The sequence below is a fragment of the Microtus oregoni genome, unplaced genomic scaffold (assembly GCF_018167655.1).
Source record: "Microtus oregoni isolate MIOR12 unplaced genomic scaffold, Mior012 000132F_ref0000261, whole genome shotgun sequence".
NCBI lineage: Eukaryota > Metazoa > Chordata > Mammalia > Rodentia > Cricetidae > Microtus > Microtus oregoni.
In genome coordinates, this window is record NW_024544775.1 from 226,354 (window position 1) to 249,471 (window position 23,118).

General features: G+C 43.5%; 1 protein-coding gene across 1 annotated transcript in view; it reads right to left on the reverse strand.

Moving 5' to 3' along the window:
• LOC121444552 (succinyl-CoA:3-ketoacid coenzyme A transferase 1, mitochondrial) overlaps positions 1–23,118 on the reverse strand; it is a 118,060-nt gene that overhangs the window by 3,133 nt on the left and 91,809 nt on the right. Inside the window, exons 14-16 of the mRNA XM_041646379.1 lie at positions 20,906–20,995; positions 9,584–9,664; positions 2,368–2,469 (exon numbers count right to left, since the gene is read on the reverse strand). Of these exons, the coding sequence (XP_041502313.1) occupies positions 2,368–2,469; positions 9,584–9,664; positions 20,906–20,995 (273 nt within the window). The remainder of the gene's footprint in view (positions 1–2,367; positions 2,470–9,583; positions 9,665–20,905; positions 20,996–23,118) is intronic.

Below are 23,118 nucleotides of genomic sequence, written 5' to 3' on the forward strand. Positions count from 1 at the left end.
AGGCTGGGAGGAGGAGAAAATTTGGTTTTTTTTTTCTCCTTTTCTCAATAAAAAAAAAGTTTAGAAAAAAAAAAGAGACATAGATAAGCCAAAAGGTTATATATAAAATTATTAATCATTAAAAAAAAATCAAAGCCACGGTGAGATGCTAGTTCAACCCAGTTAGGTTAGCTATTATCAAAGAAACAGAGATATTATTGCTCTTGGTCTTTCTGCTAAGACCAAATGTAAAATCACAAAGGAGCAAGTGCTGGCAAGGATAAGGCAGGGACATTTGATAGGAACAGGATAGCAAAGTCATTGTACATCACTGAACATCAGTATAAGATTTTCTCAGAAATTAAAAATGGAATCAGCATATGATCTAGCAATCTAACTACAAGGATGATAAGACCATTACAGCAATGATACAACTACATTCCCTATTCATAAGGGCCAAGAAAGAGAAGCAATCTGTTTGCCTACCACCTAATGAACTGATATAGAAAATGGTATTCATGCATGACAGAATACTATTAATAAAAAAAATGAATGACTGAATTTTATGGCAACACCCATGAAACTGGAAGTCAATGTTTTAAATTAAATAAGCAAGGCAGCACATTAAAATGAGTATTGCATGATCTCACTTGCATGTAGAAAAGAGAAAGTAGGAAGTCACAGGAGGTCCCAGTAGAATGGTGGCTCCCAGAGGTTGGGAGGAGAAGGGAAAGAGGGATGAGCTAGAGTGACTGCTGAGTACCGAGTAATTGTTAGAACATGTGATATGATGCTGTGCACTGGCGTGACGGCCTGTATTTATAACAGCAGTGTGCACGGATGTCCTGACACTGGTGGAAAGGATTTTAAATGTTTCCATCACAAAGAAATACTTGAGGATAGGAATGTTGATCCTGACTTGTATGCAATGCATACACAAGTTAAAACATCAAAATATACCTCTTAAATGAATTTCCATATCAGTAATAGTAAAAGGAAGGGATGATAGAGAAATACAAGAAGGACCATGGGGACATTTTCAAACCTACGAAGATAGGACAACTAGCAAGGTAGTACACTCACCCGCCCCCCATCTGAGTATATAACAAAAACAGCCAATTTCTTTCTGAATCACCCACATGAATGACAAATAGCTAGATAATGAGGGTCTTGTGCTGTGTATTCATTTGCAGCACAAACTGAAATTTCTGCAGATCTCTGAAGGTGTTACCTGACACAGGTGTTATTCCACACAGGGAAAACAAAACAAGAAACAAGAACGGCTGATCAAGCACTGTTTGCTTGTTTCACTGGAGAAAGAAATCCTAAAGAGTTCAAGTAGAAACAAATCCCCTTCCTTCCCCTGAGGTGACGAGAAAGCTAATTAAAATTTGCTTTTCAAGCAAGGTATTGCTGGGAGACTGCTTTTTTTCCAAAGGGAAATTCAGAAAAGGTTAGTAAACAAAAGACCACGGTACAGTACCAGGAGTAGTTACTATGTACACAATGAATTATACAACAAAGGCCTTTCAAGGAAATTTGCTATGCACTTGTAGGTACAAACAAACCTGTGTGCACAGGAAGTTAAATATGAAATCTATGAACATCGTATCAAACAATGTTTGTTAAATGCATTTTTTAACTTTATCTCATTATATTTCACTATAATTAGTAAATGGGTTCTGTCACTTACTGTTTTAGAGACATATATATTCCATTTACTTTGGTTAACTTTAAGTTAATTGCATCTATCTGTCAACCCTAACAGGAAGGTGACTGAAGATTTATAATAAGCACCTCTAACACACACACACACACACAATCAATCAATCAATAAATAAATAAATAAATAAAATTTTAAAGTGTAAATAAATAAGTGTAACAACAAAAATTTTAATAGAAATCCTCCCTTTAGATTTACTGGGTTTCTCACTCCTGAGTTTTCTGTACACTATTTTCCTGCACTTGTTACATTCTAATATAGCGGATGGGCATAAAGACGCAGAGGTGACGCAAGGGAAATGCCCTCGTCAGGTGGGTGTAAGAGTGAGCAATTCTTACTTTTCCACAAGCGGCTCACATCATGATTAGCCCAACATGACAAAGAACAGATGATTCCCAGGACTTCATGCAGGGCAGATGACTGGGAGCTTGTCCTCTGTCTCTGGTAGCTCCTGGGGTCCTCCTGCTCCCATCCCACACCTGGCAGCCCTGGCCTAACTCACACACTGACTATTCTAGCAGCTCTCACAGGAGGCTCCCTTTCCTATTCCTGCTCAGATCAGCCCCTTAGATGCTCAGAAACGGATGGTTAGTGTCCCAAAACCATTTCCTCATGCAGGCTGTGATCCCGTGCAAGAGGCTGGCGCTGTGCACGGAAACACTTACCGCGAAGTCACAGCCGGTGCTCTTCTTTATGTCGTCGACAGTCAGGCCTTCCCAGAGTTCAATCAGTGTCAGCCCGTTCTTCTTGTCCACGTCAAACACAGCCTGAGGAAGTCAAGAAAATGACAATGACCACTTTCGTCATGAAAATTGTCACACAAAGATAGATGGGCGTTCAAGTTCCTAGAAGAGAGAAAAGATCCATGACCAAAGACTGAAAAGCAACAATGAAAAAATGTCCACTATAACTATTGTAAATGATACCAGATCCTTAACCAGTCATTATTTGGTGACTACATTGGCATCTTCTGGCATTGTAATAAGTTTTGAGTTTTGTTTTTTTAAGCTGTCTTCCATTTGTTAGCTCTAACACATTGACCAGAGAGGTGAGCAACAATCTGAAGAGGGAAAGGAATGAACAGAGAGGGAATGAGACAGGGTAGAGCTGGAAAGAGAAAGGATAAGGATGTTGGGAAAATGCTGCTTGGTAAACAATTGTAGGAAACAAAAGGAGACACTGTGGTGCCCAAGAGTAATTATAAACTAAAAGCTTCCCTGGCCCTGAAAGGCTAGCCAGCCTAACTAAGTAGCTGTTCAAATTCTTTCTGGTAAAGCTCTTCAACCTTTCAATTCCCAAGGAAAGACATGGGACCCAAAAGGAGGGCATGAGAACCCACAGCCTTTTGGTGAGCAGTTCTAATGGCTGTGGTAGTGTCTAAGGCAGACAGGAATGCCGACCCCCGCCTGAACAATAATCCATCTCCAACATCACAGCCATTGTACCAGCTCGTGATGGTACCACCATAGCATCACCTGACTCGGGAAAGGACTACAAAGCCTTTATCACAGCTTTCTATTTGAGACTTCTTCAGAAGTCTTCTGAGATGGTTTCTGGGCCATCTCGTTCTAGGGTATTTACTTCTTGGGGAATATTATGTGCTGGTAATAACAAGGAAAAAAAAACAAAAAACAAAAAACAAAAAACAAGCTTTAACTATGAGACCCAGATGCTTCTCCGGGGCTTCAAACCCTGCTCTACAAGGTCTCTGTGCAGCAACATGGCTTCCTCTGTCAGCTCTCATAGGGAGTTTCCTTTCTTAGACTTAAAGGTTATGTTTCCCAGGTTTTCTTCCATGGACTTAAATTTATCTATTATTTGTAGTCTTCTGTCTTTACATTCAAACACCTTTGATGTCAAACCCTAAACTGTCATGCTTAAATACAGCACAAGCAAGAAGGGAACGCGCAGGGGGAAGAACAGTGACTTTTGAGCTGTCTTGTCACACACACAGCTCAAAACCTCGCAGCTAAGTGGTCTGGGGAACTTGTCTTTACAAATGTGATCAGTTTTTTTTTTTTAAATTTATTTATTTATTAAGGATTTCTGCCTCCTCCCCGCCACCGCCTCCCATTTCCCTCCCCCTCCCCTATTCAAGTCCCCCTCCCTCATCTGCTCGAAGAGCAAACAGGGTTCCCTGACCTGTGGGAAGTCCAAGGACCGCCCATCTCCATCCAGGTTTAGTAAGGTGAGCATCCAAACTGTCTAGGCTCCCCCAAAGCCAGTACGTGCAGTAGGATAAAAAACCCATTGCCGTTGTTCTTGAGTTCTCAGTAGTCCTCATTGTCTGCTACACATGGGCACAGGAGACCACTTCCTATGTATAACCCCAGCAGCACAGACATTAAGGGCCTCATTGAATAAATGGGACCTCCTGAGACTGAGAAGCTTCTGTAAAGCAAAGGACACTGTCACTAAGACAAAAAGGCAACCCACTGACTGGGAGAAGATCTTCACCAATCCCGCAACTGACAAAGGTCTGATCTCCAAAATATATAAAGAACTCAAGAAACTAGACCGCAAAAGGCTAATCAACCCAATTATAAAATGTGATCAGTTTTTGTGAGCACACAAAAGCCTCCCTGAGGCTGTGGTACAGGACACATATAGGAAGATAATACATTCTCTGCAACATGTCTGGGCCACAGTATAGGTGTGGTATTACTCCTTCGCAGAGTGCCTAAGCCAAGGCAAAGGCCTAAGATAATCACTGTCTCCAGCCGGTTTATATTTTCCCTCCAGTGGGAACAGCACAGGACAAGGGATGCTTCCTTTCCTTGTTTGTTTGACAACATGGCTGATTCTACTGAAACGATGATTTAAGAGGAATTAGGTTTCATCTGGTGGTCTAAGGCGCAAACAAAAGTTTGATAAAAATGGAGAGGAAAATCTAAAAGTTAAATTGTTAACAGCTAATCAAAAATGATACTGAAACTACCTTGTCTTACAGGTAAGTAATTTAATTACATTATTACTGCCATAAAGGCTACGTTATGGATCCGATAGTTAATTACAGCCAGGTGCTGATGAGGAAGCTAACTTTTATAACCCAATCCATACAACAGGGAACAATTATAATTGCTTTCAAAGGGCAACCTAATGGAATTTTCCTCAGTGCTGATTATGGAATTCTGGTTCCTTAACTGCCATTGCCTTTAATAGCACTGCACCCTCATCCACTCATCCAGCAGTGTCTATGGAGCACTGCACCCTCACCCACTCATCCAGCAGTGTCTATGGAGCACTGCACCCTCACCCACTCATCCAGCAGTGTCTATGGAGCACTGCACCCTCACCCACTCATCCAGCAGTGTCTATGGAGCACTGCATCCTCATCCACTCATCCAGCAGTGTCTATGGAGCACTGCACCCTCACCCACTCATCCAGCAGTGTCTATGGAGCACTGCACCCTCATCCACTCATCCAGCAGTGTCTATGGAGCACTGCATCCTCATCCACTCATCCAGCAGTGTCTATGGAGCACTGCACCCTCATCCACTCATCCAGCAGTGTCTATGGAGCACTGCATCCTCATCCACTCATCCAGCAGTGTCTATGGAGCACTGCATCCTCATCCACTCATCCACTCATCCAGCAGTGTCTATGGAGCACTGCATCCTCACCCACTCATCCAGCAGTGTCTATGGAGCACTGCATCCTCATCCACTCATCCAGCAGTGTCTATGGAGCACTGCATCCTCATCCACTCATCCACTCATCCAGCAGTGTCTATGGAGCACTGCATCCTCACCCACTCATCCAGCAGTGTCTATGGAGCACTGCATCCTCATCCACTCATCCACTCATCCAGCAGTGTCTATGGAGCACTGCATCCTCATCCACTCATCCACTCATCCAGCAGTGTCTATGGAGCACTGCATCCTGCACCCTCATCCACTCATCCAGCAGTGTCTATGGAGCACTGCACCCTCATCCACTCATCCAGCAGTGTCTATGGAGCACTGCACCCTCATCCACTCATCCAGCAGTGTCTATGGAGCACTGCATCCTCATCCACTCATCCAGCAGTGTCTATGGAGCACTGCACCCTCACCCACTCATCCAGCAGTGTCTATGGAGCACTGCACCCTCATCCACTCATCCAGCAGTGTCTATGGAGCACTGCATCCTCATCCACTCATCCAGCAGTGTCTATGGAGCACTGCACCCTCATCCACTCATCCAGCAGTGTCTATGGAGCACTGCATCCTCATCCACTCATCCACTCATCCAGCAGTGTCTATGGAGCACTGCATCCTCATCCACTCATCCAGCAGTGTCTATGGAGCACTGCATCCTCACCCACTCATCCAGCAGTGTCTATGGAGCACTGCATCCTCATCCACTCATCCAGCAGTGTCTATGGAGCACTGCATCCTCATCCACTCATCCACTCATCCAGCAGTGTCTATGGAGCACTGCATCCTCACCCACTCATCCAGCAGTGTCTATGGAGCACTGCATCCTCATCCACTCATCCACTCATCCAGCAGTGTCTATGGAGCACTGCATCCTCATCCACTCATCCACTCATCCAGCAGTGTCTATGGAGCACTGCATCCTCATCCACTCATCCACTCATCCAGCAGTGTCTATGGAGCACTGCATCCTGCACCCTCATCCACTCATCCAGCAGTGTCTATGGAGCACTGCACCCTCATCCACTCATCCAGCAGTGTCTATGGAGCACTGCATCCTCATCCACCCTCATCCACTCATCCAGCAGTGTCTATGGAGCACTGCATCCTCATCCACTCATCCAGAATTGTCTATGGAGCACTGCATCCTCATCCACTCATCCAGCAGTGTCTATGGAGCACTGCACCCTCACCCACTCATCCAGCATCCACAAAGGAGCACCTGCTCTGCATGACTCACAGAGGTAAACATTCAGCTTCCTTCCCTGAGATGCCAAAGATTGAGATTAGCTGCCTTGACTTTCCTTTCCAACAGCATCACTTGCAGTTCATGCTGATTGTGGCCACATGCTTACTCCAGTAGTGACTGCACTTTTGAACTCAAATCTCCCTTTGTCTTTTTTTAAATCCCCGGAACATAAAATTGAAGGTGTCAAACTAAACCTCTAAACCTCTTTCTTTCCTGCCCCCTACTCTTCTCCCTCTTCCTCCTTTTTCATCTTTGCCGGGACACAGCAGCTCAGACATTCTCTCCTGTTAGAAAATGCAGGCCTCTCCTTCCTCACCAGCTGTGTCCTACCCATCAAATCAGGTGAGTCCAATCTCCCAAATCTCTCTAGACTATCTCTCTGGGTTGTGATTTGGGACCTTTTGCGTTTTTTACCTAGACCACTGGTGGACCCTTTCAATTAGATTTCTCTTCCTCTTTGTCTATTAGAAAAAACAAAAGTTATACTGTTCTGACTAGTGAAAAATAGTTTCCTAACTAATGTAAAGATCACTGAAGGGTTCCCCATCCCTCTCCTGACAAGAAACACATTTTTAGGAGAGCATCCATATCCCTCCCTGAGCTGACACCTCACTGGATTTTCTTCTGTAGTTCAGAATACAGCTGCCCTCTTGTGCTAAGCTATCCCATTTGCAGGTTCTTCAACAGACGGGGCTTTCTTCCCTCCTCTGAGACTTTGTATGAGTTTCTCCTTTACCTTCTTTGATTTTCTTTTCAATCATAAAACTCCAATTTGTCTTTCAAGACTCACTGTCCAACCTATCAGTTTCCTCAGCAGGATAAGTATGACACTTTTGTTTAAGGAGATGATCGAGTTCAAGTTAGTTACCACGCTAAGCGTCACAGGAGCAGCAATGAAGGAAACAGGCAGAGGTTAGAGGTCATTTCAATACTTAGCTGTCAGTGCTAAGTTAGGCTAAGTGAAAAGATGCAGGGAAGTACTCTCAAGGCATGTAGGGAGGGAGAAGAGATACTTGACAGAGAAACAGAGAGATGCATGCCTGAGACAGAAGGCAAACAGGAAGCGATGGATGGATGGATGGATGGATGCATGGATGGATGCATGGATGGATGCATGGATGCATGGATGAAGCATTCCAGGGAGGGGTGGAGAATGTGTAGCCCCAGAAGCTTGTGGTCCAGGGAGAATGCAACAAAGTTCCTAGAATTTTAATACTGCTGAGGCAGAAGAGTCTTAAGTCAGAAAGACGTCAACTATAAAAGGTGTGACTTGGAAAATGCATTGTATGATGCCACCCAATAACAGTCCTTGGTACTGCTACCAGTTCCTAGCATGGCATCTGGTATGCATCACACTGTGATTTCTAAGGAGTCTGTTATTCTGGCTGCTGGAGATGCTGGATGCCTGCTGTCTAATGCTATGGAATGTGTCTTTCAATGAATGATGATAACCTCCTCCTTCTTTTTGTAATTGTTAGAAACAGTCTGGTTCAGAAAAGGTCTTCCAAAAAGTAGTTTACCAAATGAAAGAAACAATAAGAACCAAAAAAGTAAGTATAAAAGAGGCTCGAAATGGCATTAAGCTTTAGCACCCATGAAAGTTATATTAGGGACATGCAAGTATCAGATGGAAAGAGCTACAGTGAATGGTGGGGACAGTGGGCCACTATGAGGATGCTATTGCTGTGCACTAAGAGGGTGAGAAGCCCCTTTGTGATGCAGGTGGAAACTGTAGCTAGGCTTCCAGGATGGGGGAAATAGAAGAGAGCAGAAGGAGGAGTAGAAGGCTCTGTAGGGAGAAGACCTGGAAGGCCAAGGGCAGGGGAGTAGGGAAAAGATTTACGAGGGAAGGGGGAGGGGGCATCCAATAAGGGACCAATGCTGGAAGATTTCTGGTAAGCATTACTATGGTATTAAAGACATTGGAATTGAAGATGACTCCATCTTAACTGCCAAGCAATGGCTTTTCTCAACAGGCCCTGTCGATAGCTTAGAGAGATTCAGGAATAACAATGACTTTGATGCACTTGCTCTCCATACAGCACATTTATGGAATTCCACACAGTCTCAGGAATACCCGAGCAGATGGAACCTTCCTTTGAAAGCGCAGCTTCTGGGGAGTGTTATATATGTAACCTACTATAGAGCATGCCTTGGGATGTTTCTTCCCAACCTGTAAAGAAGCTAGGGATCCAGACACTGTAACATACGACTGTCATACAGCTCTGGCGGCATCACTGAGAAGGGGGAGAAAACCCAAACAGGCAATTCTGTCCCATGGCTTCATCAAGAAAAACTCCTTCCCAGATGATTTACAGGGCCCATGCCATTCTCACATCCCAAGTTCCAATCTGGGAGAAGAACCTGGCTGTGGACAGCTGTCTGGAATACTTCTCCGAAACGAGCAGTCTTTAACTGTATAACTGGCCAAAGGTTTCCATTTATGAAACAAAATACAGAGGCATGGAAGTGGTGGGTATGTCAGAGAAAGGCCAGAAACCATGGAAGAAACAGGATGTATGTCTTGAGCCATTGTGGTTCTATCCTGCAACTTATACCCAAGTGACTCAAACTCAGTTGTGGGTGAATTTCCTAAAATAAAAACCCAACAGTTTATTCTTGTGATTTTCGTCAGACAAGAAAGAAAGAGAGGAAAGGTAAGGTACACTCCAAACTTTACATATACCACACATCTTCCTATCTTAAGCATCCAAATTTAAGGACCAATAAAGCTCTCGTCTGTCTGGAGCGAACTGAAAGCTACGCAGGATAAGAGTTCCACTTCGTGTGTACAATTCCTGAGAATTGTATTATAAGCAAGCCTACATTTAGAGACATTCATTTTCCCATTCCCCCCTTCCGCAAACTAAATCTTCCAGCTACTGATGTAAGATGGTTTTAGACTGTAATTGTTAAAAAGCCTCACTTGTGCCTCTAAATAAAATAAGGAGGGAGCTGATGTGCGAGGAACCAGACGCAGGAAGGTCCTTTACCTTTTCTGTGATGATGCGGTTGACACATTGCTTGCCCGTCAGCGGTAACGTACACTTCTCCATGATCTTATGTGCATTTCCCTGTTTTAAAGAACAACAAGAAAACATCAACAATACTATTCAGAGGGTAAGTCCTGCTTAGAATCGGTGTGACTATGGGAAAACCAGAAATGATCAGAGACATTGACTTTTAAGTATAGACTATTTCTAAGCCTTTGCAAAGTCAAGCTCTCCTCTCTCTCAAGTCAGTTTCCACGCCTGGAATAATACAGGAAGGACCCCTACAAGTAACCAAATGCATAAGAGATTTATTGGGGAGCCCTGTTCCACATGTGAGTACTCCCAAGCCTCAGTTCTTGTACTCCCTAATGTGCAGTTCCAACTCTCATATTCTCATTTTTCTCTCCCAAAGAATGGCCCCTTAAAAAACATCTGTACTTACTTGCCAAGAGTAGGAAGTATACATGGAAAAGGAACCTGAAACCCAGTCTCCTTCTCAAACAGACTTAATCTTACTTGTTAAAAAAGTAACAGATGCACAGAAAATAGCAATGCCTTGCTTCCATTTTCAATAGGAAAACACCTCAATTTTCTTCCATATTTTCATGCATTTTCTCCTACATTGAAAACATTATATTTAGCATGCTATTTATCCCTTGCTATCAATTTAGAGATTATCTACTCACTTATTTTTTATGGCACATGAGCACTTAACTCTCTTACAAGTTCCATTTGCAGCCCCAAAGTCCCCACCATCATTTTCAGTCCTCCCAGTCACAATTTGTTGCTAATTTCAACCATCAGAATTGATTTTACTCTTACCTAATGCCCATGCAAAACAGACCACTGCTTGGCCAGTATGCTATATTCTCTTTCTCTTGTGACCATATTTGTTCCTTGAGATGGAGCTCTAGTTTGCTTATTAATAAAACACATAACCTAGTTTAAATGAACTTTCTCTTGTTGACATTTCTTTTACTCACAATTCCCTTTCTTCAAACATAAAACAGAAGAGAGACTGAGTAAAAGTCAGGTTTTACCCAGTAACTCCCTTCCCCAGACCCATCCTAACCCCAAACATAGAAATGGTTTCCCAGATGCTTCTGAGAAGCCCAGCTGAAATATCAGCTCTGACTTCTTCCAGTGATGATTCAACTCCCTTTTATTAATACTATAAAGCACTGGGAACATAATAAACATCTCCTTTGAGGTTGAAGGCTGGCCTAGCACACTGCAGGTCTTGTCTTGAAAACATTAAAATGTCCCTGCTTTCTTTTGGATCTAAACACACCAAATACAATGATGTCACTACCATCATCAGCCATCTGCCTGTTTTGCTTGCTCAAACATCCATCTAAGAATTCGCTCAGATATCTCCCCAGACTGGTGTCAAACCAACTACATGTTTAGAGGCAATGAATTTCAGTTAACAGGATCTAATTACGATTTTACTCTTTGTAGTAACTTGTCAACCTTGCAATGCACCTGTAGTTAAAAAGGTTTCGGTACATGTAAAGCAGTGTAAGGCATAAGAGGTTTTCTAAGGTTTCTGAATAGATGGATGGATGGATGGATGGGTGGGTGGGTGGGTGGATGGATGGATGCCGGATGAAAGGATGGATGATGGATGGATAAATGGATGAATGATGGATGGATGGACTATAAATGGGTGAATGATGGATGGATGATGGATGGATGGATGGATGGATGATGGATGGGTGAATGATGGATGGATGGATGGATGGATGGATTGTTTTTTTAAAAGACAAACTCTATAGCCTTAACTTAGTCAAAATTAGTGTTGACTACATATTAAGTAGCTAAATATTACGCCTTCAAAACCAAGTTGTTTCTAGATTTGCTATGTGAGAAAATATTTACAGATGTAGACCGAGAACCTCGCCTTCACTTCTCTTCCGCTATCACCTCCCGTGTGAGATTTCACATCCTGCATGTCACGGAAGCTAAATTTAACAGCTGAAATTAGGGGACAAACACTGGACTTCTATAGCCGTCAGGTTTTCTTACATTTAATACAGCTCAGATAAGACATGACACAACGCATTGTGACTTCACACAAAGTGAGAAGTCCATAGGCCTCTGAGGGCCACTTCCTGCTGGGACCTCACTTGGTTCTCATTATTTGAGAAAGAGCCGCACTCGGAGTGAAGGGCAGCCTTGGGGATTTTAATGAACAAGCAACTTTGTTTCAGGAGAAATGATGACTTTCAACTGACAGTGTTAATGGTGCCCTATCAACAGAGACCTCTATAAACTATTTTCTACATGAATAACATAGCATAGATAGGAAAGGTGTGGACTTCGCACCAAAAAAACTTTTGAACAAAACCTGATCCTTCACGTTATCTGTGTCAGATCAGTGTGTTCATACTTTCTTGCCAGCCTCATGTTACAGTATTATTAGATTTAAACGAAATCCAGCCATCCAACATTAGTAAGAATAAATGTTAACTGCAATTGTTTATACAATTTATAATTAAAATTCATATAACCTACCAATAATTTCATTATGAGCTTGTAAGTCCCTACATGAAGTCTGACACAGAAATAGACAAAAAAAAAAATGGCCTAAATTAATTTCCTGAGACCCGCAGAACCCAATGAAAAATGGTACCTATTTGGGGACAAACTGTAAGGCTCGCCTAGGAAAGCAGCCCCTGGTGTATGTGTGCAGTTAGAACAACACAGCTAGGTGAATCCATTCACATTTAGCTCCAAGATATAACAGAGATCAAGGACAGAGAAAAAATATAATGCAAAAAGATGAAAAAAAGTCACAACTGCAATGCAGCAATAGGTCAGCTCTCAAGCCCAACCATGACTGACTCCCAGTTTAACACACTCCCTAAGCACGCTGGGCTGTGCATCAGTGGAGCATGGCAACTGCATACACTGGTGAGTCACAAAGCAGGAACAATTGCTGATTCTGAACGGTTAAAAATAAATTCGAACAGAGACGGTCGGGATAGCATGCAAAACATTAGAGAAGTCTGGAGATCAGGATTCTCGTTTAATAGGAACCTGGAGGTGTTTGTTTGGACTTTCAATTCTCTGGGTTGCTAATCTCCTATTGCCTTGATCTGCTTTCCTGATCCTAAAGAACTCACTGATTGTGTTGAAGGTGCGCTGAACTAGGAGGGCTTGAACTGATGCTGAAAAACAGAACCCGGGATTTGGAGTTCATCCTCATCATTCTGATTCTTTTTCATGTTCTCCAAAAGGCAGTTCAGAAAAGGCAGAAGCATGGATACAAAATACAAGAGTTAAAACGTTTTAAGCTAGGTGAGTGGTCCATGCCTTCAGGCCCAAGGCCGTAGGAAGCTGAAGCAAGAAGGATCACTGGAGCAAGGAACTCAGTGCTGACCTGAACAACCCAGCAGGACTTCAGAAAGAGTTTCGCCTAATACTAAGGGCTCTTGATTTCACTAGACTTCATCATAACCTTTATTAATTCCCAAACTCCATTACTTCCAACTATTTCCCTTACGTCTTTCTCCTCTTCAATACCTTAGGTACTTTACAATTTTAGTTTTCAATAACCTGGGCCTCAGAACTTTCTGGTACTTGCTTCCTTGAGATCTATTTAAGTCTTTAGATTTGTATATGAAATCCTAGAACCACATTTTGCAGTAATGAACAACTCTGATTAAATGATAATATTTCTTGCTAATATAACAGTGCATTTTAGGATGCCAAAGTGCACTTAATCTCACGTAATCGGCTCATTCTTTTCATACAACAGAATGTTCTAGGAATTGATGGTTCTCAAGCTACCAGCTACTGGGAAAACACACCAAATTACATCCCATCACCTCAGATTCAAACGGCCATAGCCTTTCTAGTTTTCAGAACAATAACCCTGACACAGTGTCCACTCCAGTGCCCTAGGGACCTCCCAAGTATTATGGTCTTTTTGGATGCTCTACGTTTCCTTCCTCCCACTCCCCATGGTATGCTGTTCATCTCCTATCAATTCCTAATAGCTTCTGAGCTTGCTCAAGGCTGACACCATTCATCTCTGCATCTACAGGGATGAGAAGAGCGCTAAGCAAACCTCAGTGACCCATACATGCTGTCTGGATATTACAACCTGATTCAGAGACCTCTGACTGAATTGGAGTTATAAAATACCATGTGACTAAGTACCTGTGGACTGCCTGGGGCGTCTTTCTGGCTCTCAGGAATATACTTGCACAGTTCCAGTATCTCTGAGCTCAACAAAAGTTCATCTAACAGAAGTGATTGAAAGGGGGTCACAAGATTTGAGGAGAACAGCAAAAGGATGGGGCAAAGACATATCAGGCCTGTAGTGTGAAGCACAGAACTTCAAAGGGAGAAATGAAACTAGTTTCTGCACCTTCCCCTTGCTCCTTCCTGGTTGCCAAAGCTTGTCATAACCTCCCACAGTGCTCAAGGTTTAATATTAGAAGTTAAATATTCTCCAATATTTAGTCTTTAGTACAAGGAATCCAATATCAGATCTCTCTTTAGCCTGAACACAGCATCACAGAAGCCTGTTAGTCAGCTTGTTAGTGCCTTCTCCCTGGCCACCCCTCACCATGATGAAGAAAGCAAGAGGATTATTTTCTACACATACATGCACTTCATTGGGGAATGCTGTTTGTGTTACTGATCACATGACTGTCAGGTCACCATGGTGACTGATATGGGGCATAATAAAAATGGATTGGCTAAACAAAGAAAATCAGGTACACCAAATACCAGACAAGAAAGGCCAGAAACAACTTGCTCTCACCAAGTTTATCCTCATAGGACATTTTGGCCTTTCCCGTATCTCCTCAGTGGATCCTAACAGTCTGCAGAGAACCGGTGGAAACAGCTGGCACAGATAATTTTGCTGTTATTATCAATCTTTATCTGTCGATGAAGTAACAGTTTGTGGCAACAGGGACACTCTCAAAGGAGTGAGTAGCCCACTGAGACAATGGATATGGCAAGCCATGTCCCTGTGAATAAGTGTCAGGGTTGAGGTCTTAGGACAGAAGTCCCCTTTCTTCAACGGGATCATCACCATGGCCAGACTTACACTATCTCTGTAAAGGCCAAATCCTGTGACTGTTAGCATCTGGATAGCAGAGTTTAGGAATAAGTTGGAAAAATTCTCCCCACTCACAAATTGCAGTGCTAACTCCATTTTTATTAGTATTACTTTTTCCTTTTTCTTTAAAAAAAAAACAGTAGAGGGTTTCACTGACAAACTCAGACTTCTATAGTTTAAAATATTAGCTTAATTAAATTCCCTAAGACATATTTCAAAGCTTGACTGGATGTTGGATTGTGTCGTGTCTGTTTTTTCCCTCATTGAAAGCTTTTTTGTTTGTTTGTTTTCTCAAGGATTTCTATCCCAAGGGAGAAATAAAAGGGCAAAACCATGTAAGAATGTCTATGGTCTTGGTTTTATTTTTTATGGTGCTAAGTGTACATTTTACTGCAAGGCTATACCTCAAACCCCTTAGAATTTCATTTTTTAAAAAATGTATGTTGTTGGAGCTGCGGGCCTCTTCCCACAGCCCGGCTCCTGGCCGCTTGGCTAGCTTATACCCCAAAATAACAACACACAAACTGTATTCTTTTAAACACTGCTTGGCCCATTATATCTAGCCTCTTCTAGGCTAACTCTCGCACCTGGACTAGCCCATTTCTAATAATGTGTGTAGCACCCCAAGATGCGCTTACCCGGAAGATTCTAGCCTACGTCCATCCTGGGTCGGAGTTTTATTGCATCTGCTCAGGAGAGGGGAGCATGGCCTCTGAGCTCACTTCCTCTTCCTCCCAGCATTCTGTTCTGTTTACTCCTCCCACCTCTGTTTTAACCTATGAGGGCCAAGCAGTTTCTTTATCATAATTAACCAATGACCTTCCTCCATCAAATGTAGACTGTTTTTCTTTCAAACTATATAGACTTATTAGCAATCAGACTAGACAAAGTGACAAGTTCTTCATGATGCTACAGACACAAGCAGAAACTCTCATAAATTATGAATTAACAAGGGGATACTTTACTAACTGGGAGTACTTTTCAGTGTTGCCAAAAGTGACCTCAGAAATCTTTCACATCTGCTGCTTTTAGTAACACATTGTCTAAAACAAATGAGATTAATAAACTTCAAGGGGGGTAAGTAAGAAAAAGATAAAATAAGTATCAAAATCTCTACACAAGACTTTGCTACCAGGGAGATTAGACTAAATCGGAAAAATCACTCCCGAAGACTTAGTTTCAACTTCATAACGACACAACCATGACTCTACTTATTCCTTCAGAACCCAAATATCTTGCTGTAATAAAAACAAAATATAAACCTTCCCTAGAAACAGGGCTTTCTTTTGTGTTCTCAAAAAAGATGTTCTGCCTTTGCTTGTTTACAGTCAATATTAAGTACAATTAAAGTACTCTGCCCCCCCAACCCCATTCCACCCCTGGAAATGGATTTCAGCATTTGTTATTGAGAACGAAACACTTGGTGCATGCTGTTAGCAGAGATGGCATTATCAGAAAAGTTCTGCAAGGTCGAAGGGGGTTTAGAAGAAGGCGACACAGATTCTGGGCTCGGGCTCGCTCTCCACTTTAACTGGAATATTTCATTTCTATGGAGTGTGGTTTGTCTAGCTGTGGAGGTCGGTCTGCAGCGATGGAATGGGAACAATCAACATGGGCAACAGGGAAGGGCTAGGAGAATGCTATGTGCTGAAATGGTCATGATCCACAGAGACCATCCGACACGAATTGTCAGGCTTGACTAATAGTTTCTGTCTCTAACAGAATGGCATCATTGCACACCATGCTCATAGCACACAGAGTCCTTGCTCCTATGGAGCCTCTCACCTTCTAATGCAGAGAGTGAAAAGGCCTGCAGAAAGGCGGGGAAAGAAAGCCTCTCTGGTCCCTTGAACCTGAATGAAGTGTGGGAGTGAGCCGCCAGGGTGATCTCGGGGAGAGCATTCAAAGCAGAGAGAATACCAAGGGCAAAGGCCAGGAGGCAGGATTGTGCTTGCAGTGTTCCAAACTTTCAAGACAGGCGTAGCACAGGTTGGAGCCAAGTGAGAGGGAGTGGTGGCAGTGATTGCAAAAGGCAGGTAGGCTAAGGAAACCCAGGCAGTGCTGACTGAATCAAGATGTTAAAGAGGAACTCTGGTCCGTGTGCTTGATTACAAGGAGGGTCTCAAACGGTTGGAGGACGTTTAGGACACTTTGACAGGGGACTCTGGAACACTACAGATCCACGATTACACAGAGAGAGTGCAAGCTGAAAGACACCATGGTGATGGTTCAGGTAGGGGTGAGGACCATGGTGATGTTTCAGGTAGGAGTGAGGACCATGGTGATGGTTCAGGTAGGGGCAAGGACCATGGCGATGGTTCAAGTAGGGGTGAGGACCATGGCAATGGTTCAGGTAAGGGTGAGGACCATGGCAATGGTTCAGGTAGGGGTGAGGACCATGGTGATCATTCAGGTAGGGGTGAGGGGTAGAGAGATTATCATTTCCCTAGCTGGGCCAGAAAGAGGATAAGGCTATTTAAGGGAAAATGGAGATAATTTCATTTGTGAGTATATTGTGGGTTGAGGGGGCTCTGGGACATCCAGGAAGAGTCCTCTAATAGGAATTAGAAAAGCAATTCTACAGCTCACCAGAGAATTCCAGTTGGAGACAAAGGCTTTCAGAAACCACTGAGTGAAACACAATGGTTGGCACAACAAACAACGTTTTAACTAGTACCCAAGAATGGCAGAGAAGATGTAAGACCCGGAGAATCAGAGGTGGAGCTCCATGTCCTGTTGGGAACTCACAAAGTGGGCAGGAACCAGATATCTGTGGATACAAGCGATGTAACTCAGCCCAACTTTTAAAGCCTTTAGCAAAAAGAAAGAGTGAAGACAAGGGCAGCATACCATAACTGGATGTATCTTTAAAATTATAACTTAAGCATTCCAGAAATCACAAATGTTCAAGTAGCACTGATCCCAGTATAGTGGCATACAGAAGAAGTTACAAAAACTGCCCCCAGGCTAATAAGTATCCAGTGGGGAAAGACGGTAACACAAAACCTGAGGAAATAAAACTGGAGAAATCGCTTTCTCAGGTTGTTTTCTTTCAAACTCTTTATTGATGGCTTTCCCACCAAAGCAAAGGGAGCTATGGCCAGAGAAAAGGGATGCAAAGGAGTCTCTCTGAAACCTGAAAGGGTGAATCTGGGTAAGACAGGGCAGAGGCAGGGCTGTGGGCAGGCTGCCTGTGAGAGAAAGACAGACATGGGCTGGCACGGATGGAATCAAACTCCCTGCCCTGCCACCTTCCTGCAGTGGCTTGCCCCCATTCTGGGGGCATTCAGAGGGTCTCTGAGAAAGTGAGACTAAGTCTGTGCAATGCTAGGCACACCCCCAGCTAACTCTCCCCGCTTCTCTCTCCAGTTTTAAGAGGCAGAAAATGAACTAGGTTAAGATGAAAAGAAGAAATGTGTGCTTGTAAGGGATTCTCCACGAGCTAATTCTTAAAACATATTCTCCTTTCAAAAATGAAGAAAGATGGAAGGACAGCACGAAAGCACCATCTATATAGGGAGACACCACTGCATCTCAGCCTCAACCAACACCGCACCCCAGTCTGCTGCTCGCACCTGCTGTTGGCTCCAGAGGTTGCCAGAGGACAAGAAGTTACTCAGGAGCAGCCGCAGCAGGCAGCCAGTTTTGCCACGGTTCCTTCGCTCTTATTAAAACAATAAAAACAGGCTTTAAAGGTCGGTCAATGGACCGATGCACCATAACCCTACAGGTGAGCAAGTGAAAAGAAAAGCCACACCCGAAAACCCAGTGTGGTCCAGACCCTGGTGGAAACAAAAGCTCCACACAAGAACAGAGAACACGAGATCACGCCTTTCTCTCATGTTGGAATCCCTTTGTGAGCTCTGCACCCTGAATCCATACACCTGCGGGGGTTAGTTCACTTGGCTGCCTGGAAGGACGGGTGGCTAGCTGCAGGGATGGGAAACCCCTACTTAACCTTTTCCAGCCTTCACTCAAGTAAAGGATTCAGGGAGAAAGTGGTGAGGTGCACACAGTACCATTCACAGTTAGCCCAGAGTAGAAACCCCAATAGAATCATACACCCAGGACCACAGGTGACACACAAGGACAGATGCTCCCTCTATTAGTTAGTATTTGGAGGTTATCTCTTATGTGTGGAGAGTCCCTTATGATTATTATAATCACACCTGTGTACAGTGGCTCATGCCTGTAGTCTCAGTACTCCAAGGCAGGAAGATCTCCATGAGTATGAAACCAGCTTTGGCTACAGGGTAAATTCCAGAGAAGCCTGGATTACAGAATGAAACTGTCTAACAAAGAAACCCTTCCCTCCGATGTTTTTGAAGAAAAAAAATAATCACAAGTAGATTTTTCTGTTGTTTTGTTCGAATGAAAGTATCTGTGGAAAACACTCCAATTCAAGTGTGAAACAACCCCATTTCTCACTGAGAAAAGAAGAAAGGGGGAAGGGAAAACACACGATCTGGCTTCTGCGGCAAGCTTTAATGGGGATTCAGCCAGCTACAAGTCAGAAGTACCATTTATTTCCCTCTATCAGAAATTCCAGCTGAGGAGAAGAAACGACTTTGGTGAGGGGGAAAAAAGAGAGAGAGAGCAAATTTGCCAAACACAGGCTTAATGTTTTGAAATGAATGCATAACATAAAAATAAGGCACAATAAGGCAGACTCCATTGCCTATGCATCAACATTAAAGTAAGAACCAAAGGGAAGCTGGACAGAGTTTCCTTCAAATAGGCGTTACATTCCAGAGAGGACGTAGATTGGATTTGACACTTGGCGTTCTTCCGCCTCTGGAATGAGCATTTTCGATGCCGTGCAAGGCATCTCGCGGAAGTCACCTGTGTTGATTCCATTTCTATTATCCCACCTTCATGCCCCACTGCTCACTGTTTACACAAACAATGTGCAAATTTACATGCAGGGCAGTTTTCACGAGGGCAGCGTGCACAGCAGCACACATCAGCAAAAGAACTCCCCCAGCCGGCAAGTGAAGTGCAAATCCAGCGCCACGCCCTTATCGGGTGGTGCGTCACTAAATGAGGCCCGGCGTGCACACCACCATTCTACTCAGATTAGTGAGCCTCACGGGATTAACAAAGCAAAACCTCAGGCCAAACCAAGTGAACGCCCGATAGTGACTTCACAAATCCTCAGATCAATGGGTTGGGGGCAGGAAAGAGGTTAAGAGGTAAGCAAAGAGTAATAACAACTCAATTTGTTAGAAGACTAGGCCCTGCCGTGAAGGACCTCACTACTTTAAAGCTGTGCTTCCAAAACCAAAACACAAACAGGAGGGAGAAAGGGAAAGAGTGAGGGAGGAAGGGAAAAACTATTATCAGAGGCCCCAGAGATGGGCCAGTGGGTAAAGACGGTTGCTTTCAAGGCTCACAGGCTGAACTTAATCACCAGAACCTAAAGCAATGCCTGCGAGTTGGCTTCTCGCCTCCATCTACACGTCGTGGCAAGTGGATGCAAGTGTGCATGCATGGACACACAAACACACAAGGAATAAAAAAAATAAATAAATGTAATAAAAAAAAATAAGGGACCTATTATCAGCTTCATGGGCATGCGCACACCAACACACCGAAATGACTAGCATGCAGTTAAAGCTCAATAAATGTTAGCTGTTTTTATTATATATAGGAAGAAAGGGGAAGGAAGACTAAAAACGAACTCCCTTAGATTGGTGGTTTTGGCGTATGTGGGGATCACTGCCAATTCCAAGCTGTGATCACCCAGCATCTAGGAGGCACTCCATAACTATTTGATAATTTGTTAAAGACATGCTTTCCAGAGTGAGGATGCTGGCTATCACCATGGTCATCATTCCCTCGTATGTTCTGCCCACACTTGGAAAGCACTGCTGTTAGACCGACATTCTATTGGGCTCCTCATGAGGACACGGTGAGCAACAACTATAACTGCCTAAGATCAGGAACCATACACCTGCCTCAACACCTTCTCACTGACCTCAGAGACTGTTAATTAAAGCTTTTACTTTGCATGCACACACGAGAAAAATGTTCAAAGAATTCCCTGATACTTGGATTCCCTCAAAGTTGAACAAGCATCTGGCCAGGTAATGAATTACTATCTTCCTTTGTTCTTTCCCACTAAAACGTAAGGGCCATCACCTTCAGTAAGCCAGAGAAAACTAAAAACCCAGCTAAACGGAGGGCGCACTGCAGCTCAGTGGCCTGCGAGTCTTCGGAACTGTGAGGAAACAGCGTGTTACCTTTGCAGAATGCTCCATGGTGACCACCACCTTGGTTTTGGAACTGGACACTAAATCCATGGCTCCTCCCATTCCTTTCACCATTTTCCCCTGTAAAACAGAAACAGAAAATGAGTAGCCGTGTAACCATTTACATCCATCACAGAGGGAGTACTCCATCAACTTGCCAGAACAAGCCACCGCAGGAAAAACTTACTGGCCATCACTACTCAGTTCCTGAAGCTTTGGAACCTGAACTTTTGTTATTCTGTTAGCCTGTGGTCAGAGGACGAAGTTCAGAATGACTTTTTAAAGATACATTTATTATTGTCGCTGATGCGGTTATTGTTATCGTGTGTATGTGCGGAACGACTCAGAGGCAAGTGTGCATGGCGTGCACGTACAAGTTAAAGAGCGACTCTGCTGAGCTGGTTCTCTCCCTTCCACATTTTCAGAGATTCTCAGGATCAAACCCAGCGCGTCAGGCTTCGGCTGCAGGCGCTGAATCTGCTGCTAGGCCATCTTGCCAGCTCCCAGGGTGAATATTATAACCTCATGTAACGACTAAGTGTTACTAATACAATTTTGTTGACAACTTATTGGAAGTAAAACAATCAGTGAATAAGAAACCAAGATAAGAACCTCTGTAGAATTCTTGCAAAAATATTCGATTGAAACCTGACACCTACGACCTCCACTTCCTTCTTTTAAACAGGTAGTTGCTGTTACTGATTTTTCATCACAGACACTTTCTAAGGCACGCTGGGTTCCCCACAGATTCATACTAGCAGGCTGAGGCACCAAAAACATTCTCCAGCAGGGACTAATAATGAAGGTGGTTCTGTCTGTCTATCTCTCGAGCTCTGGACTTTCATCTTGCGCCTGGAAAAGAAAGCGCGAATGAAAAGAAAACCACATTCCAGTCGAGCAAAACCAGAACCCAGAAGCTGCATTCAGAACAGTTTCGCCATCACTGATCTATCCCTACCCACGCACCCTTTCATCTTCATTCATTATTCATTGATCCACCGCCTTCTAGGTGCCATGCACACACAGAGATTCCCACTGCCTGCCTGCTCGGTCTCCTGGATACAGAGTTTTGGAAAACACAGGTGTTTCCAAAGGTGATGAAATCAATCCTCCCACAGCTCCGTGAAGACAGGACTCCTAACGTTGAAACGCCTTGTTTATTTATTTTTAAGCCCAGTCCTCTTGCTCACTTGTCAGCAAGTACTTTCCAATAATCTCAGAGCTCTGAAGAGATTACGAAGGGCACCTGGGTTTAAAGCAGGACCTCAAATCCATGACTCCAGAGACATCTTGGAGGCAAACGCAGCACGATGCCGGCATGAATTAGATGAACAGCACATAAAGAAGGAGGAAGCAGCTGGCTACTTTGTGGCTTAGAGCCTGCCACCAAGGAGATGGGTAGCAGCTGGCAACAGTAGAGGGCAGAGGCACGTGGAGGATGCAGGATCAGTTAAGGTCAGGCAGAGAAGTTGGAAAGAATGCAGAATATCCACGAGGAGATGTGCAATGCTTACTTCGTCAGTCAACGCTGTGACCCTTTGTCAGCCGGAACTTTAACAGACTGGCCATCAGGTCATTGCATGTCTATAGAAAACACCAGTATCTTCACGGCTCAACAAAGATGAGAAAGTTACAGAGAGAAACAGAAAACTGAAATCCAGTTAATGTGCTATAAATTTCTTAAATTAAAAAAAAAATCCTGGGTTAGAATACAACACAGGCAAATTCTGAGAAACAATGATTACAAAGATTTACAATCTTATGACAGCCTCTAACAGGAAGCTTGCCCAATTTAACTAAAGCAGATGCACATGCTTGAAATCGCTTCAATTAGTTAAATACTTAGAGAGAACCTCATGGGTACGAAACATAGCATTTTATACAATTGTAGAAAAGCCACCTGTTTGCCTCTATTAAAAAGAACCCTCACTCTCCTCGCTCGCTATATATGAAGTCCTCCATCACTCAGTTAAGTGATCTTTTGCTCTCCAGCCCCCGGAAGCACAAGCTAGAAATTTCATGGCACCATTCTTAACACTTGAGCGCCTGCTTCCAAAAGTGCAAAACGTCCAAGATTGGAGCAGAACACCTGCGTCGATTCTGTCAACCTCTGTGTGAACAGGCAAACCTCTGTGTGACACATCAAACCTCTTGGAATTTGAGTTCAGTATCTATAAGACTAAAATAAGATGGTGCATCTTTGT